This window comes from Glycine max, chromosome 12, assembly GCF_000004515.6.
Source record: "Glycine max cultivar Williams 82 chromosome 12, Glycine_max_v4.0, whole genome shotgun sequence".
Lineage (NCBI taxonomy): Eukaryota > Viridiplantae > Streptophyta > Magnoliopsida > Fabales > Fabaceae > Glycine > Glycine max.
This window is the reverse complement of record NC_038248.2, coordinates 36,737,455-36,755,540: the sequence shown is the minus strand read 5'-3', so window position 1 is coordinate 36,755,540 and position 18,086 is coordinate 36,737,455. Positions and strand designations below refer to the sequence as shown.

General features: G+C 33.2%; 3 protein-coding genes across 7 annotated transcripts; all 3 read right to left on the bottom strand.

Moving 5' to 3' along the window:
• Window positions 1-399: 399 nt before the first annotated feature.
• LOC100784395 (fatty acid hydroperoxide lyase, chloroplastic) lies at window positions 400-6,088 on the bottom strand. The gene is made up of 3 exons (XM_003540234.5): window positions 5,479-6,088; window positions 2,629-3,010; window positions 400-1,208 (listed from the first exon to the last, which is right to left on the bottom strand). The coding sequence occupies exons 1-3, from the start codon at window positions 5,875-5,877 to the stop codon at window positions 565-567; spliced, it is 1,425 nt and encodes a 474-aa protein (XP_003540282.1). The 5' UTR covers window positions 5,878-6,088; the 3' UTR covers window positions 400-564.
• A 1,364-nt stretch (window positions 6,089-7,452) lies between these two features.
• On the bottom strand, window positions 7,453-12,546 carry LOC100777082 (condensin complex subunit 2). Of its 3 annotated transcripts, none has more exons than XM_006592739.4 (13): window positions 12,089-12,546; window positions 11,899-12,000; window positions 10,736-10,853; window positions 10,433-10,497; window positions 10,302-10,362; window positions 10,018-10,218; window positions 9,626-9,909; window positions 9,368-9,515; window positions 9,012-9,274; window positions 8,891-8,921; window positions 8,628-8,773; window positions 8,292-8,402; window positions 7,453-7,823 (listed from the first exon to the last, which is right to left on the bottom strand). In XM_006592739.4, the coding sequence occupies exons 1-13, from the start codon at window positions 12,359-12,361 to the stop codon at window positions 7,605-7,607; spliced, it is 2,022 nt and encodes a 673-aa protein (XP_006592802.1). In that variant the 5' UTR covers window positions 12,362-12,546; the 3' UTR covers window positions 7,453-7,604. The 3 variants fall into 3 exon arrangements, with proteins under 3 accessions (XP_006592802.1, XP_006592803.1, XP_006592804.1); XM_006592740.4 differs by having other exon boundaries at window positions 8,628-8,761; XM_006592741.4 differs by having other exon boundaries at window positions 9,626-9,777.
• A 657-nt stretch (window positions 12,547-13,203) lies between these two features.
• Window positions 13,204-18,078, bottom strand: LOC100786344 (uncharacterized membrane protein YuiD). 3 transcript variants are annotated; one of them, XM_003540238.5, is made up of 5 exons: window positions 17,802-18,078; window positions 16,942-17,098; window positions 16,074-16,124; window positions 15,876-15,968; window positions 13,204-13,600 (listed from the first exon to the last, which is right to left on the bottom strand). In XM_003540238.5, exons 1-5 carry the CDS (start codon window positions 17,951-17,953, stop codon window positions 13,541-13,543), a joined length of 513 nt encoding a protein of 170 aa, XP_003540286.1. In that variant the 5' UTR covers window positions 17,954-18,078; the 3' UTR covers window positions 13,204-13,540. The 3 variants fall into 3 exon arrangements, with proteins under 3 accessions (XP_003540286.1, XP_040863516.1, XP_014620506.1); XM_041007582.1 differs by having other exon boundaries at window positions 16,942-17,106; window positions 17,802-17,955; XM_014765020.3 differs by lacking the exon at window positions 13,204-13,600 and adding an exon at window positions 14,146-14,934 and having other exon boundaries at window positions 17,802-18,072.
• Window positions 18,079-18,086: the final 8 nt, after the last annotated feature.

The following is an 18,086-nucleotide window of genomic DNA, read 5'->3' as shown; positions in this document are numbered from 1 at the left end:
TAAGAATAAAAACAAGTAAATTTTAGGTATATGGATTAAAATGTAAAAATTGTGCAAATATAGGGAATCAAATAAGCAATAAACCTTAAGCTTTTAATCCTCTAAATCACTGTAGTTTATGAAGAAACATTATCCAGTTATCATTATACTATACCTTGACATCAATATCTATAGACTGGATCTAGTACCACTCATTTTTTGATGGCAATAGATTACCTGTTATCATTTTCAGTAACTGATTTATTTAATTCATATTTTGCTTATATGCAAACCCAGCAGATTATCCACTTATAATGTTGAATTTACAATGGACTGATTTTTTCTTTTACATCAATAGTAACAATCACCATCACCCGTGCGTACGAAAAGTTGAAAAAAAAAAAAGAAGTGCGCATACGATTACAAAATGTATCAGTCATCTGTTAGTTACAATTGAAGATTGTAGTTTATGAAAGAGTTGCATAAACCTGCCTCTTCTATATAAATAGATCATCATTCTCAAGTAAATAATATACCTTAGATAAAATACAAGCTCCACAATGAAAATACACATTTACCCTTCTTTCACTTGGTCTTTTGAAGGGCAGTGATGGAACTGCCATCCCCTTGGATGGAATCATACCTGCGAAAAAGGTACGCCACAATCAAAGCCGCGGTGAGTGTGACAACGTCCTTACCCGCGCACTGTTTATTGGACACACTGGGCGACCCGGTCTGAGGCCCATTGGACCAATACAAGTAGTTCAACAACTGGGCCCCTTTCTCTTGGGTGAACCGGTCCGGCTTGAACCGGTCCGGTTCGTCGAATATAACGGAGTCCCTCATGACGAGCTTCTGAAAGCCGCACAGCAACTCGCCCTTCTTGACGTGGAAGACCGAGTCGTGCGAACTCAACCGGAAGTCCTTTCGGGCTCGACCGTACTGGAGTGGAACCGGAGGGTTCATGCGCAGCGTTTCGTAGACCACGGATTGGATCAGGTCCATCTCTTTGACCGAGTCGAAGGTCAGCGTTGACCCGCCCTTTTCTCTCGCTTCTTTTTTAAGCTTCTCCTGCAATGCGGAGTTGCTGGCTATGGCATCGATCAGAGAGGGGAGAAAAATGGAGAATCCGCCGTAGGAGTTGAAGCCCAGCACGAAGAGCAAATTGTGGATGGCTTCTTCTTCGGTTAACCCGAACCCGATTGCGCCCCGGTTTATAGTGTCCTTGCCTGTTTAAGCAAGGATTCTTGGTTAACCAATCTTCATGATTTGATTTGTTTATGGGTGCATGATGATGATGATGTAATCTACTACTACATTTATCACTTCAAGGAAATCATGTAAAATTGTGGTTTTTTTACCAAAATATACTCTCTCTCTTCAAAATTCTCATAATACACCTCTTTCAAAAAAAATTTCCAATATACATTATTATTTGTTACAAGAAATCAGTAGCAAGAATATGAAGGAGATTAGAGAGATTTTGATCCAAGGAGAGAGGATTGCAAAGCATCGTCCTTTTTTAACTCGTATTCCTATTAAGATGGACACAACATGAATGAACGAGAAAGTAGAAAAAAAAATGTGAATTTTTCGAAAACATAACAACACAAACAATTGTCTTAACATATCTTTATCTTTAAGTTTTTTTCTTAAAAAAATGTGATTGTTTAAATATTTTATTGATAATGTAATATAATGTTTTTCTATAAATAAATTGTTAAACTAAAACTATCGTTTTTAATTAAATCTAATAACATAAACAAACAAATTATATTTAGTAAAAAAATAATATTAAAAGTTTTAATTTTTTTACTAAAATAAATATATTATTAGATAAAATTCAAATTTTTTTAAAAAATATTCACCTAAAAAATTAAATAATATAACAAAATAATTATATTTAATAATATTATTTTCTTATTAAAAAAATTAATTTAATAAACTCTTAAAAAATTTAAATAATTTAATAAAAAAGTAATTTTAAAACCAATTAAAAATATATTTATATAATATAATATTTATATTTTTTAATAATTTAAATTTTAAAAAGATTGCATTAGAATATACTATTAAAATGTTAAAAATATTACACTTAAATTTTATCTTACAAAAAAGAACTTTCTATAATTGCTTAATTTTATATTTTATAAAATTTTATTAAATGATGTAAAACTGTAAATACAATAGTTTCACACACTTTAATTAATTATATCCTGAATCTTTAAAATAAAATTTTTTTTTTGCTGCTAAATCATTCAAATCATTTTGTTGTCAAAGTCCATTCTTACACTCAATCAAATTGTGGGATTATTTGATTGGAGAGAAGAGAAGAGAGAAAAAAATATTTAAATTAAAATAGAAAAATAAAAATGTGAGACTCAAAAAAAAATTTAAAAAAATCTTCTTTTCTCTTGATTTGATGTCAACCAAGCAATCTCTTTTGTGATTTTAGATTAAAAAAATGATTATAATAATTAAAAAATTAATTTTAGAAGAAAAAAAACAGCTAAAATCACAAATTAATCATGATAGGAAGATAAAGAACAACCATAAAACCTAATTGGTAACCATTATTAATTACTAACTATGCAACATTAATTAAAAAAAAATGTGGGCAAATTAATAAGAGAAATAAAAGTAGGAAACCTTGTTGCTTGATGAAGTTGTAGAGGTTGTTGTAGTTTCCACCGACGAGGAAGAAAGGGTAGGCAAAGGAGTGGAGGAAGATTTCTTCCAGGGGTTGAAGGATGCCCACGCTGACTGTGGGGAGCAGCTGAAGAGCGAGCCAACTATTAAGCATGGAATAGCCTGACTCTGCGATTTTAGGGTCACGTGCAGGGTCTGCACCGGCAAGGACTTTGCAGAGGAACGTGAAGAGAAACTGTTGTAACGGGAAAAGGTACGAAACTGATGAGGATTTCGAGAGTGATGCTTCGATGTTGTCCCACAGTGTGTCTAGGTTTGATTCTAGTTCTGATACCCATATGCCTGAGCTTCTTTTCAGAATATCCATGATGTAGTTCTTCACCTGCATGCAGCATGAATCAACTACACAATCAAATTTTTATGAATGTTATTGCTGATGAGTGATTGATTCGTAGCTCTTAATCATGGATCAATAGTGCAAAGCCTTCCAAAATTAAACACGAAAATGCGACATTCATTATTTTGGGGACTCACTGATCTTTTATTCTCAATATTAATTAGTGTGTTTACTCAACAATCAAAATTCTTTGCGCTAACAGAGTGAATAATTAAATTAGCTCTCAAAATAAAACGTGGGTTATATTAATCTAGATGAAAAAATACATTTAAAATGTACTTTCTTTAGTTTATGATTGACTTACTTTTACATTATTAAATTTATATTAAAAAAGTCAGCAATTTTTTTTATTATCTAAAAATCGTACCTTCTTATTGATGTGTTAACATATTATTAGAAATCAATATAAGTTTTTTACTCTAATACTATACTAAATTTAAACCATTCAAAAAATCAAACTTCAACTTTCTTAGAACGTATAGTTCACACAAACAAAATCTCTTACCTACCCCTAAACTTAGCCTCTTTTTTTGTGAAAAACAGAAATTCAAATTGCAAAATTTGTCTAACTCAATTTAGATGGATATATATTTTTAGGAAAATGTACATGCAACTAACATTTATCTCCACCAATTACCCTAAACTTAGTTTCTTTTTTTTTTTTTTGGAAATATTGCACTCACTTCGTCAAAAGTCCTATTAAATTATACTCCTCCAATTTAATAAAATTACACAGACTTTGCTTTATTTAATAAAATTACGCATACACTCCTTCTCCGGTGCTATTTATGGGAGGTAAGTGTTTTCTAAATGCTAGAGCATTAGGTCATTTAGGAAAGTACAAATCTTTTTTTGACTGTGGAAAGTACAGATTTTAAATACGATTGCTTAAGTATTATATGTGTGGTTCAACAATCACAATTAGAGTTTTATTTAAATAATCTATATCTAATAAAAAGTTTGTATCAAAGAATTATAATTTTTTTTCTAATCATTTGGTATTAGTACAAAGTTGTACATGCTAAAACAATAATTAATTTTTGTTGGAGATTATGGGAGCACACAAAATAAATATTTTTTCCTTAACATAATTTATTTTATATACGAGATCAACTAAACTACTTAGTTAATGAACAAAAGTCGTTACCACTTTGTCAACCATTATAAATTATAAAAATTATGGAGATAGAACTTTGGTTCTAATTGATTATGAAGCTCTATTTAGGTTTTGTCCTTGGTAGAAAGAAGGCAAGTGCAATTTTTCCTTCTTTTTTTCTTGGGTAAATATTTCATTTTCTTTCTTAAATCTGTTAGGCTGTAGCAATTAAGTCCCTCAAAGATGGAAAATTAAAATTGTATCCTCAAATTTGCAAAAAGTGAACAAATTAATTTATTGTGTCTATATGACACTTCTAGTGATGATGTGACACCTGACAGTTGTAACGTGTAATTCACATGGTTGACAAATGTTAAAAAGTTAATTTTTTTATTTGGTCTCTAAATTTAGTAACTTATCCGTCATTTTAGTTCATGAATTTAACCACTTACTAACATTTTAGTCCTTAAACTTAACATTTATTATCATTTTGGTCCCTAGAAAGCAGTTTTAAATTTTCAATTAAGTCTCATATTGCATGAAATTATTAGCAACTCTTACATTATATGTCTAACAAAGAAAACTAACGGTAGGACTAATTTGTTACACTTCTTACAAATTTGGGGATGAGACATTAATTTTTTATCTTTTAGGGATCTTAATGTAAACCGCCTAATAAATTTAAAGACAAAAATAAATATTTATGTTTTTTTTCTTTCATTATACTCCAACTTTAAATTATAATCTATGACTGCTAACTAGAGCCTTCAGTGCATTGGTTAAAGAACTAACAAAAGAAATTTTTTTATTAAAATATATAAAATTATATTATTAATGATTTTTTTTTATATTCTCATATGATTTTTATGATAAATATTTTATCTCTTAATTTTTTAATTAATATCCTAAAGACAAGATTCACATTCTATACCCAATACAAAGAGGGCAACTGAAACTGACCCTGCTTCATTGCACACCACATGATAATAATCCAGTTAACGAGCTAGGCATTGTAACTCGAAGAAAGGACTTGAAAACGACGTCACACTTCGTAGTCCCTACAGTGCTGAACATATGTACATACTTTTTGTTTCCTTCCTAACACGCTTCTTTTCTTCTCAATTTGTTTTGTTTCTATGCGTGCAACGTCTAAATTCCCAATCTCCCCTCACATAAAACGATAATAGAAAAACCTATGGTGCACCTTTATTTTCTTAGTTGATATTATTACTCCTCTACAGTGAAAATCAGTGACCGAAAAATTAAAGTTGAATTTCTTCAATGTTCACCTAAATTGTAAAAATTCATAATTCAGAAACGAAATTGAAGGAATAAATTAATAAATGAAGAAGTGTACCTTGGAATGTTGAGGTTCGGTAGTGTCCTGGTAAACGCCGACTCTCATGTTTCCGGTGAAGGCGACGCTGGGGACAAAGTCTCCGACGAGAACATCCTTCTTGTCGACGAGGTCCATGTCGAAGAGGTGGGAGAATGATTTCACGTCGAGAACCGCGATTACGTTGGGATTAACGTTAACGAAGAAGGGGAAGGAGGGAGGAACATTGGTGCGGAACACGGTGCTCTTGTATTTCTCCACTCGCTTTCTGAAGAAGCTCTCTGGCTTCTGGAACCAGAAGTAGTCAAGCCGATCCGAGATGGGGCCCAGCAACGGGAACCCGTAGCTTCCCGGAATCTGCCGGATCGGAAGCTCCGTCGGAGTCGCCGCCGTTACCAGCGACGGCGGTGGCAATGACATGGTGGAGGAGGAGAAGGGAAGTGCTGTGTGGTGTGGTGGTTGCTCTTTGATGTGAATATGTGATGAGGAGAAAGGAGGAGTTAATGAGATATTATTATTATATTGTCCAATATTTTTGGATTTGTGTTGCTATGCAATCCAATGTGAACAATTGAAACCCAATGACTCTCTTTCTTTCACCTTGATGGACCATGTGGTAGGGGTGGGATCAATGGGGAAACACTTGTTTTGGTATTTAGCTCTTTTGTTACCACACGTCGTGTCTCCGTACAGATTAGACGCCAATGTCTTAAATGCCACCCTAATACGATGATATTTCTCTTCTCAAGCATACTAAAAGCATGATCATAGTATTTTACAATATTAATTGTGTATTGACTTATTATGTCAATATAATTTCTCAAATGTCCTGATTGGTAGAGAAAAAAGAAATGTATGAGAATAAAATAAAAATTAAAAATATTTAGTTAAAGAAAAATAGAAATATGGTATGAAATAAGTAAAAAATGGGAAAGTATGTCTCACTATTTTTGAAGTTATTTTCAGTCTCTTTCTCTCTTATCAAATAATCCATCTTAGTTTTATGATCTCTGTCACTCCAATCTCTCTCTTTCTCTCTTATCAAATAATCCATCTTACTCATAAGTGTAATTTACATTCAAAATTATATTGTTCTAGAAAAGTATTATGCAAAGTATCAATTCTTTTTGTATATTTTATCTTTCATGACTGAAGAAAATATTGATTATTAAATCTTATTAAAAAAAATTAAAAAACATTTTTTTTTAAATAATCGTTCGTATATGATTGCACACTCCAAAGACACTTGCAAATTTTTCTATCCTTTTATTTGTCGAGCTTCTTGCTCAATTGAATGCAGCAGTAGATCTTTGATGCATCATTTAAAACAGTGAATATGACCGCAGAGTTGAGCTTAAAGTTGCTGGTATAAAATATCTGAAGTGGTATAAAATATCTGAAGTGAAGAGTAAAGGGAGCAATTCTTGCAAAAGGCTCATATATGAAAGAAGGAAGACATTTACAACAAACTCATGTTTCACGAGCTCCCAGGGACCACATCCACCTCATGTCCCTGCTTAACTATTGTCCAGACACTTAACATGTACTAATACAATTCGTGCAAGCACAAATTTTACCCTTTTTATGAGAATTTTGTCATGTCATTCTTAATCTTCTATAAAAGACACAAAGATAAGTGTCTCCCTTGAAAAATATTCGAATCGGAGTTTGTTACTTTGTGATGGGCCAACTTCTTTTGTTAGAAGTATTTAACTCCATTGACTTCACAATTCCAACTTGTTATTTGAAAAATAATTACAATAATTTAGACATCAATTTTAACATTAAAATAATTTAAAAACCATTATAAATGAGAAACAGCCCAAAATATTTATAAAAAAGAATTAGTTGTCACTAACTTTCTTTTAACTTAAGGAAAATTTCATTTATTTTACCTTAGTTCATTTTATTTTCCTTTTATATGTATTTAGAAGTTAATTCGAATTCACTCATTTTATCAGTCTTTCACCCTATCAGTGTTTCACATCCAAAACCTTCTATTTACAATCTTCTGATAATATGCGGTAGAAAATATAGTATTTTCTGCAAACAATAAAAGCATCAGAGCAAGCAAGCGAACTGCACATAAAGACTAGTCAAAATATTTCCTATTTCCTCAAGAGAAGATATAATTGAGTGAAGCAGATCTAAACTGTTCCAGTAATAGTGGCACCATCATCAGGTAGGCATATGCCAAGATCATCCAAGTTGGGGCAGCTTTGGATGTTCAATCCTTTCTCATTAGCCAAATGCAATAGGCATATGAAACACAAATGTGGAGATATGTCACTAATAGTTGCAGCAGCATTGCATTTACTAGGAAAGTTGGTCAACATGTGCTTGAAAGATACCACTTCTTTTTTACCCTTTAAGCAACCAATGAAAGAATTATAACTTACCGCTCAACTTCAAAGAACAGGAAAAAAAATTGATCATCTAGGCACATAGAACAGTAAGGCAAAACATTCAGCATTAACAATGTAAGAGTAATGGAGAAAAAAGTTGACACAACACAAACATACTGCAGCAAGCATTTTATTTTAGTTAGGGAAGGTTCAAAAGAGGATGATATTGAAAGTTTATGAGGTAGTTTGTTTAAACTTATTTGTAGAAATAAGCGTTTATTTTAATAAAATGTTTTAGTGTATTTGTCTAAATTGTTTCTGCTTAAAACAAAAGTACTTATTTTGAAAAGAAAATCTTATCTGTTTCTTAAAAAAAATACTTATTTTAAAGTTGCTTTTTTTAAGTTTAAACAAACTCATCCTATAACTAGACAAGGCATATACAGTACCAGGCAGAGCCTTTCCAGAAATGATGAAACCTTAGCATACCTGAATCGGAACTTGAACGGATTCTTGAATATGGTCCCAAAGTGTTATTTTCAGAGCCTGAACATTGACTTGTTTGAATGTTTTGTCATACTGGACTTCAACTTTATTGATCTGTGTTATTTGGAAATAATCATACTTATGCTCTAACTGCAATAACTTTTGGCAAAATTGTGTATGGAAAGTAAAATTAATGAAGAGGAATAGAAGAACTCGTGAAAGATATTATCCTTGAATCTGCATGTATGAATTATGAATTTATGATACAATCATACAATAAATAATCATATATCAAGAGCAACAGTGTTAAATTATTCTATAAAAAAACAGTAAACCCACCTGACGTGGCTGAGAAATAAGTGAGGTAGAGTCATCCATTTCACTATGTACATCAGTAACATCATCATCACAAACACTTCCATTGTCCCAGGAAGGGAATGATTCATAGTTATTGCATTGTTCTCCTGATACATCTGCAAATTCACCTGAGTTTTAAACGCAATCAGTAATAAATGAAAACACTCTAAAATGTCCTGTGTATTGACAGACAATGAATCAGCGGATATAAAGAAAATTATTGAGATCACAATAGTACATTTTACCTGAGAGCTTTCTTGCCTTCCTCCCAATGCACTGCAGAAAGAATAGCAAGCATCAGACAAACAAATAATTATACTCCGGATAGAGATATTTGAAACTAATTTCTATACTTTAATAAAATACCTTTACATAAGGCAAAAGAAATAAATTGACAAGATCCTCTGGTTCATAGTGGCAGTCCTCTGGAAGTTTTGTAATGCTAGGTGGTATATTTTCAGGTAGCTGTAATGATTTGGGATTCCTGGGAGGAGAAAAGATATCGGATATTTTTTTCTCGACAAAACTTGTGAAATCTAAATCAACTTCGACTTGTCTCTTTGTCCCTGGCTGCCTGGTTTTCTGGACCAACACATCCTCAGAAGCACGATGAACCTCTGATTCTGAGCCTAGAAACAGATTCAGAATTGATTAACACACTGAACTCCCAAATGCATATACAAATAAGCTTTACAATCTCTAACTGGCCTCCTATATCCTACCTTTAGCTTTTTGAAACTTCCAATGATCAGTGCCTGCCCATGCATTTTTCTTTGACCTAAAACCCAGACTCAAAAACAAATACCCATCAACATTTTCAAATATGTCATCCATATCAGGAGGGTCTTGGGAATGAAAAGGTTCTTTTTCCTACAATGTTATTTAAGGCCCATCAAACACTTAATATAATAACAAATAAACAATTTTAAAATATCTTCCAAGACAAGCATTGATGTTGTATGGCTGAAACATTAGCAAACCTGATGGTAACTTGGAAAAGTTGGGTCTGCATCATCAGAGCCCCATTCAGCAGGAAATGCTTCACTATCATGATCATTACTCCAGGAGGGGAAGTTCTCATATTCTTTTTCAGTGGCAAGTTCACTATCAATAGCTGCATCAAACTCTTCACCTGATTTCTCAGTAGAAGATTGAAAATCAGAAGGCCTTTTATTATTTTCATCAAATTGATTTACTATCACCCTCAGAGTTGGAGAGATTTCACCCTTCGTATGTATGTCCAATATCATTTGTTCAACACAATCTATACAGGAGTAAAGAGTAAAAGACAACTAAGTCCCTGATTCATATTGAATGTTTGCATTTATAATGTTATACCAGTTTTACCACACCATTTAAATGATCAATATACCTCTGGCGAAAGAAAGATCAATTGTATCTGAAATATCACTTTCATTTTGACTGGTTATGCACTTCCCTGGCACTTCTAGTGAATCGAAGAGCAACCTACATTTACCATATATGCCAAGATTATTCATCAAAAGGCCTTTGGCTCCACCTTCATCAAATTGTGCTGACATCTGACGATAGAGTGGATCCACAGCAAATGCAACTGAAAAAACAAATACAGGGTCAGCACAATTTCTATCCCTCATGCCAAACAAGTAACAGAAATAAAAAGAGATTTGAGATCACCGTCAAACTTCTTTACATTAAGAACCTCAAAAGATGATTCCAATGTTGATAAAGGTGAGAACTGCATGGAAAAACACCTCTTAGAACTTAGCAAAATGTATGATTTCAATCCAAATATCCAGAGAATCAACCTTTTTGTCAACTTCCTTCCTTCTTGCTTGTCCACTTTCAGCATTAAAACTCCCTAAAGTAGTGTCTGAACACTATGACACCGTGCATTAGAAACTAATAAAGAATAAAAAGTAAATGTACCAATAGTACTGCAGCCATTCATAGTTCAAAAATTCTTAAGATACCAAACATTGAGTAAAACTGTATAACTTGTACAATTAAGGAAGAAAACAATTCCCATGGCCCCCATCTGCAAACCAAAGGATAATATTGCTATAGAAGGGCAGAAAAAGTTCAGAATATAAAAGGATAATTATTGTAACCTTCCTCGGTATCTTGGCCTGCTCTATTCATTCTAGCAAGGACTTTATATGCCTCGGAATGCACCGAATCCACCCTTAAGGAGTATATTTTGACTCCAGCTTCAAGTGTACAGCTTGCCTGCCCAAACAAAAAACCAATGAATATAACAGTAATGCATACATGAATCTGCTTTTAGTGTCGCAGGTGTCTCATTGATAGTATATTTACCAGTGTTATCAATGGCAGAACATGGCGGAAGGCCAAAATTCTGCCATATAAACACACCATTGCACCTTATGGCGCTGCCATGGCAGGCCTTCCTTCGCAAATTGTCTACAGCGGTTGGCAAAAAATCCACCATGGCAATGCCATGGCTGCTATTTAACAACACTGATATTTACACTTGCAAGTCCATGTGTGCGTGATAAAAATAAAATGTAAACAATAACTTAATTCAAAATATTAACTTATTATAGAAAAATAATAACATTTTTAACAGCTTGTTGAGATAACTTAATGAAAAATTATCATTTCTCCTTTAAATTGGCTTTCCAAAGCGAGGTTTTAGAATTACTGTAGATGACATTCATTGAAAGAAACTGCATATAAAGAAACATCATTTCATAAACACATAAATGTACTAAACAAAGACACAATTCAGGAAATCAGAACCCACAAAACCAGGCAGTGCCCGCAGAAAGATGATATTATTTTCTTACCATTCTCAAAAGAATAAAATATAATTTTGATCCCTGAGCTTAATTTTTTGTTTTAGTTTGGCCTTGGCCACTCCAAGTTTTTAAAGTTTCATTTTGATCCCTTAAAGGCTTAATTTCCTTCCATCAGCTTTTTGTATTAATAGTTAATTTTAGCTGACATGGCAAAAGGTCATCTAACATGATATTTCTCACAGTTTGTCACATCTCACCAAGTTGATCAAGTTAATGTGGTAACCTAAAGAAAAGACCGAGTTAGTTTGAGTGTCTAACAAACAATTTTAGGGGCCAAAGAGGAACTTTTTAAAATTAGAGGACCAAACTGAAACAAAAAATTTAGACGAGTCAACCAAAATTATATTTTAGTCTTCTCAAAATTTAGGTAGGTTTGGGAAGAAACCGAACTGAAAATTCCAACAACTTTTGAAAGCAAGGAACATAGAAATGAAGTAGCAAGCAGAACTTACTATTTGAAAATTAGTCTCCTCGTGATTCCCTTCTTCAGACCTAATAATATCAGTGAGGTGGTCAATCAAATCCAACTCCCATGTGTTTTTCTGATTAATTTTCTGCCCAAAAACAAAAACAAAATAATCTTTCCCTCATATCAAAAGCAATAATAAATAATAAATAACAGAATATGATAATGATGATTGCATTTTCGGAGGCAAGTTTTATGCAGTTATGGAACAAGTCGAGAATCTGGTGTTTGTTGAGACAGGGATGAGAATGGGATGGTTGGGGGTGGAAGTTGGCGGCGAGGGGCTTGCGGCGGATTGCGGCGGCGCGGGCTTCACGGGTCTGGGCCCGTTCAAGCTGGTCGTTGTTGGAGCCCACGAAGAAAGGGCTCGTCGGAGATTGGATACGAGCGGACATGGGAACCGTCTTTTTGTGGTCCGTCGTTGGATTAGGGCCTAAGGCTTCCGCCATGGAAATCCTACTTCTTTTGGTTCATGCAATTGTTAGGTAACAGAAAGAGAAACGGCCTAATTTATATTTCCCTCCATTTTTTGTAATTTGAATTGTTAGAGAGAGGGCACTGGGCAGCAACGTTACTTGCCGAGAAAGGAAACTGATGTTGCCGTATTGTGGCCTAAGTAGGATGGCAATGGCCGGGTCGGGGGTGGGTTTATAATAGACAACAGTTAAAAAATGAAACGTAATCACATTCTTATTGGATTCCAGAAAATTTACAGAAAATTTATTTCACATTTTCTAAAAGTAATATTTATTTATATACTTAAAATAAATCATAGATTAAATTATTAATTATATTTTAATTCAATCAAAATCAATAAATAAATAAATATATATATATATATATACATTTAAGAATTAAATTATATTTTAAATTAAATATATATTTTTAATTTTGTTATAATTATAATATTATTTATTTAACTATTAAAATAATTATTCTATATTTGGATATAATTTTAATTGAATTAATTGTTATTTGATGTGATGTCCAAGTCCAAGAGTCGTTCTTATACGAAAATGGTTAATTATTAATTTGATGTTTCTATTTATTTAATTTAATTAGTTTAATTTGATTTTGTTATTATTAAAAAAGTTAGTGGTTTTAACACTACTAAGGAGTTTGATGCAAGGATGGAGGAATCGGACGCAAAACCAAACAGGGGTTAACACTACTAATCCATAAATCACCTCCAACGGATGAAAATCACACTCAAACAAGTATAATTAAAAAGCTTGAAAGTCAAAACTGTCATAACCATGGAGAAACATTAATCTTAATCTACTCAAGGATGAAACACAAAATGCAACCTCCATTCAAGGGCCTTTCAAAGTTTTGATTTGCAACAATAGGTGAAAAAATAAGTCAAAGAATAGCCAGTGTGATCTCAAATTGTTTTGAACAATCAATTAAGCAGAATCAACAAACCGATTAATTACTGTGTACAAGAGAAATCTGAATTTCCAAAAGTCAGGACACAGGATCTTCCAGGTGAACCTTCAACGCACTTTACTTACTTGCATACTTGCAACAGAAGGCTTTTTTGCCCTTTCCATGATGCTCTCATTTCGGTCATGCACCGACATTTGAGACAAGGTAGAGGATTAGTATCAGTCACATCACATGGCATCTTAACTTGATCTTCTCATCAAAAATGCTATAATGCATCCCAATATGCCACCGGCAACAACCTGTACAAAAGAAAACGGTAGTCACTGCCTCACTGGTATTAAAATATGTATGCAACAATCAAAAACAGAGGACCCCAAAGCTTCCCACAAGTAATGGTTCTTATAACACAACTCCTGCATCCTACTATACCACACATACCACGTGAGAAACTAATGTAGTAATGTACCAATAATGCTTAGCAACTATGTAACATAAATATGATGGCAATTGGACTGTGAAAAGTAGGGGCAGCTATTATGAGGATCAGCCAAACATGAAATATGCTATTGCAAGAGCTTCTGTAGAATCTCTATTCATACGTATAAATACTCCAACAACAGATATTACTTGTCAATGAAAATTGAAGGAAATTACTGGTCACCAAAGAGAAAAGAAAAGTAGACATCTATCCTATGAAGTACGGACTCCAACACTGACCACGGACACGACATCATGATGGCTAAATTCTAAAACATAAGAAACGGGGACACGACATGAACTTTGTCTATATATATATATATATATATATATATATATATATATATATAAGCATCAAAAAATTATATTAAATAGTATCATTATCATTTAAAAGAAAATTTCACAAGACAAAAACTTTGTCTCTTTAAAAAATAATCTAAAACAAACTTACTAATATATTTAATAAAGAGTCTCACCTAAAAAAACACCAAGATAAATCATCATAATTGAAAAGATAAATAAAAAACTATTAATCTTAATCTATCTAAGTTCATTCTCTTCCTTCTTGATCATCATCATTAAAAAACACAACTTCTAATTCTGGTTCATCAAGGGATAAATTAGCAACTTTAAGAATTTTATTCTCATCAAATGATTCAAACTCATCTCCAACAATGTTTCACATTTTAGTTTCTTCTTGATGATATTGTGGGGAATTTCTAGAAAGAAGACGAAGATTACTATAAACAAATACTAGATCTTCTGTCCGATGAGGTGTCATCTTGTTTCTTTTGATTGAATGAATAAAAGAGTAAGTGCTCCAATTTCTTTCACAGCATGATGATGAAAAAGGTTTCCCTAGTAACTTAAGAGCAATCTTTTGAAGTGTTAGTGCATGAACACCATGAACTAGCCACCAAGACTTTGCCTCCATTAGACCTTTATCCCTTAAAGAGTCAATATCATCAAAGTCTTATCTTCCACCAGAAAAGTTTGCAAACTTTGCGTTCACTTGCCTTCTTTCATTATCATCATCAAAATACCTTTTGAGGCATTTCAATCTTTCACGAGTAAGTTCTCCATCTTGGTGTGGAGGAATTCTATTTGAATCTTCACTTAGCCATTCATGACTATAATAAAATAGAAGTACTCACATCTACAATTAATCAATATAAAAAAATAAGAACACAATGACCAATTTAAAAAAAAACTATGAATGGTTAACTGTTATATTTAAAAACTATTATCAAAATAGGATATAAAATTAAAAATCTGAAAGTATTAAATGTATTAGTCAGTAAGAAAGTAAAGAAAAAAATATTAAACTAAAAATTCTTACAAGCCTAAGAAAGATAAAGAAAAAATTATAAAAATTGGAAAGTAAAGAAAAGGTTTCAAAGGTGTAAACCTTACAAAGTTACAATGCACCCAGTCAGAACCAAAACAGTAAATCAGAGGTCAGCAACCACAAACGCAACAAACAGCAAGTCAAAGTCAGCAACCGTAAACACTACGAAGGTCATAAGCTGAACAAACGGCAGCAACAACAAACTCAAACCAATAACAAATAGACATGAACGAGGGAACCAGTAAAGATTTACGTGAGTGAAGAAGTGACACAACTGACGTGAAGAGAAAATATTGTTATTCTAATTTAATTTAATCTAAATTCTAATCTGTTATTATAATTTAAAATATAATGTTTTATCTTTAAGATTTTAAAAAAAATATAGGAAGCATAAACGACGTGAAGAGGAAATAATCAGAAATTTAATCTATTATTATAATTTAAAATCTAATCTTTTATCTTTTAAGATTTAAAAAAAATATGATTTTGAAAAGAAAAAAAATAACAAAAGTTGTATCGTGTGTGTTGACTTGCTGTGTCCAGTATCGTGTCAAAGGTTTTAAAAAAATAACCTGGACACAGCGAGTGCGTGTCCAACACGTATCCGGTGCGTGTCGGGCGCATGTCCGTGTCGTCGGCGAGTCGGAAACAGGGACACCACTATTTGGGGCCGTGTCGGTGCTTCACAGCATCTATCATAACAAGAAAGCAAGGGAACAACCTTAAGCACAGCAAAAAGCACAACGCACCTGAAGTGGAGTATGACCAAGTGAATCACGCAGAGGTCTGACATTGGAACAAGGATGTTCTGGAGGTAGTTCGCACACAATTTGATTAAGCAACTGCAGTACGTAACAGAAACAACATATGAAATGTGTGTGTGTATATAAAGTAAGGGCACAATGTAAAGCAAAAGAATAACACTACCATTATGTAAATAAACTTACTTCTGCTTGTCTACCTGCATGAAGTCTAACTCCCGAGGCATCATACATGACCTTACAAAAGTTACAGAAAATCTAATCATCCCGCTCGACTATAGTAAAGATTCCTTAAAACAAATTATAATACCAAAGATAAGGAAGCTCAACACATTTGTCAAATGATTCCTTAACAATTTCTTCTAAAGAGAGAATTATGAAGAAAATAACAATCAGCATATTGTAGAATCTTCCAAAGTAGACGTAGTTCACATGAGACAAAAAGATGTTACTAACATAAGAACTATAACTTTTTGAGACTAAAACCAACATATATAAAAGAAATAGTAATAGTAAATTTCATTCACATACAATGTATTCTTTAATACTCCATCAATGGAAGCATCATGACAATCATAATGGAAATGTTAAATTTGCTATTGGAGTTGTTTTTCAGAGGATAAGGAATAATTTGGAATTGTGGCATCAAAGGATTCAAAAGGCAGAGATCCTCACTAAATAAATATTGTACATGAAGCTGAAAGAAAATCACAGCACAGTCGTATTTTATTTCTCTTCCAAGTCCCAACTTATGTAGATCATTGTTAATCTTGATCCTAATACTGGAACATATTATGGCTTCTTAAAACATAAAATCATAGTTAATTAATACAATAAAACTTTTTCAGACCAAACACAAAAGAAAGCACTATACGTATACCAAAGAAAACAAAAGAAAGCAAAGTACTATGTGAACATATTTCCAGACATATCAAAACCAGAAAAATGAAATAAAATGCACGAAAACAACACAAGTAAAAGTGAAAGAAATTGCAAGTTAAGGCAAATCAGGAAACAGATATTTTAAACACAAACAAGACAATAAAATACATACAATACACGCCAAGACCACGGCAACTGCAAAAGCAGTTGATCCTGCCCCTTCTTGGAGACCTATAGCAACAGCCAGAGCCGAGACTGTTGCAGAATGTGACGAAGGCATTCCACCCGAATCAAGCAGCCTTTTAGAATCCCATCTCTTTTCCTTATACCTGAATATCTAGGAGAAAAGTTTTGGAAAAAATTAAGCTCATATTTCCGATCAAATAGAGGTCTGCGATAAGAAATTATTCAGTTTTAGAGACAAAAAAACGCAATATCGTATATTCAAACCTCCAAAAATTTGCTTACACCCGTGACAAGATGTTAGCAAACACGTGCACACATCTAAATATGATATTCATATGATATTCATTCCATTTTCCCGTTAGAGAAACAAACAGCTTAAATAACTACTGTTCTACTAAAAGTTAAATTCCTATAATACCAAACCAAACATTTGATTGCTCAAACTCAAAGAAAGACAATGTAGATGCTAAAAAACTGAAGCGTGTCTATAAGCATAACAGAATGAATCATCTCCGTAGATTCATCATTCATTCTCAATTCTCTAATTTTTAGAACAGAAAACAAAAGGCCGGACCGTACTTTAATTTCAAGCCCTAAAATCAAATCTCACTAAATTCTTAACCGAATATATAACACGAAACACGAATTATGGACGAAAGCACAAAATATTTGCAACAGAAGCGTCCAAAAAGGAAGTATCGTGCTGGATCCTAAAAAAACACAAACAAACACGCGCGTTTTTCTTGTCGTAGTGATTTGATCTAACGAATGAGGAAAACAACGATTGTACGGAAGAAATCTGAGCTGAAATTCACGGAAAGGAAACGCGTTAAGAGACGGACGCACCAGGAGGTGAAGATCTTGAGGAACTGTGCGAGAGCGAAGGAGAGGAAAGCGGAGAGGAGAGGGAGATTGGTGGGGAGCGCGTAAGGGGTGGATGCGGTGGTTGCTGCTTGCAAGTTCGCCGTGACGTCCGCCATCGTCAACACTTCGCTCATCTACTACCAACCAAACTCAACAACTGCTTAGCGTTGGTTAGTTACCCTCGCCCGCACTCCACCTCCCTCCTCCTCGCTTCTCTGCTGATGACTCAGTCTACACACATGGCATTTAATTCAATATTATATTATA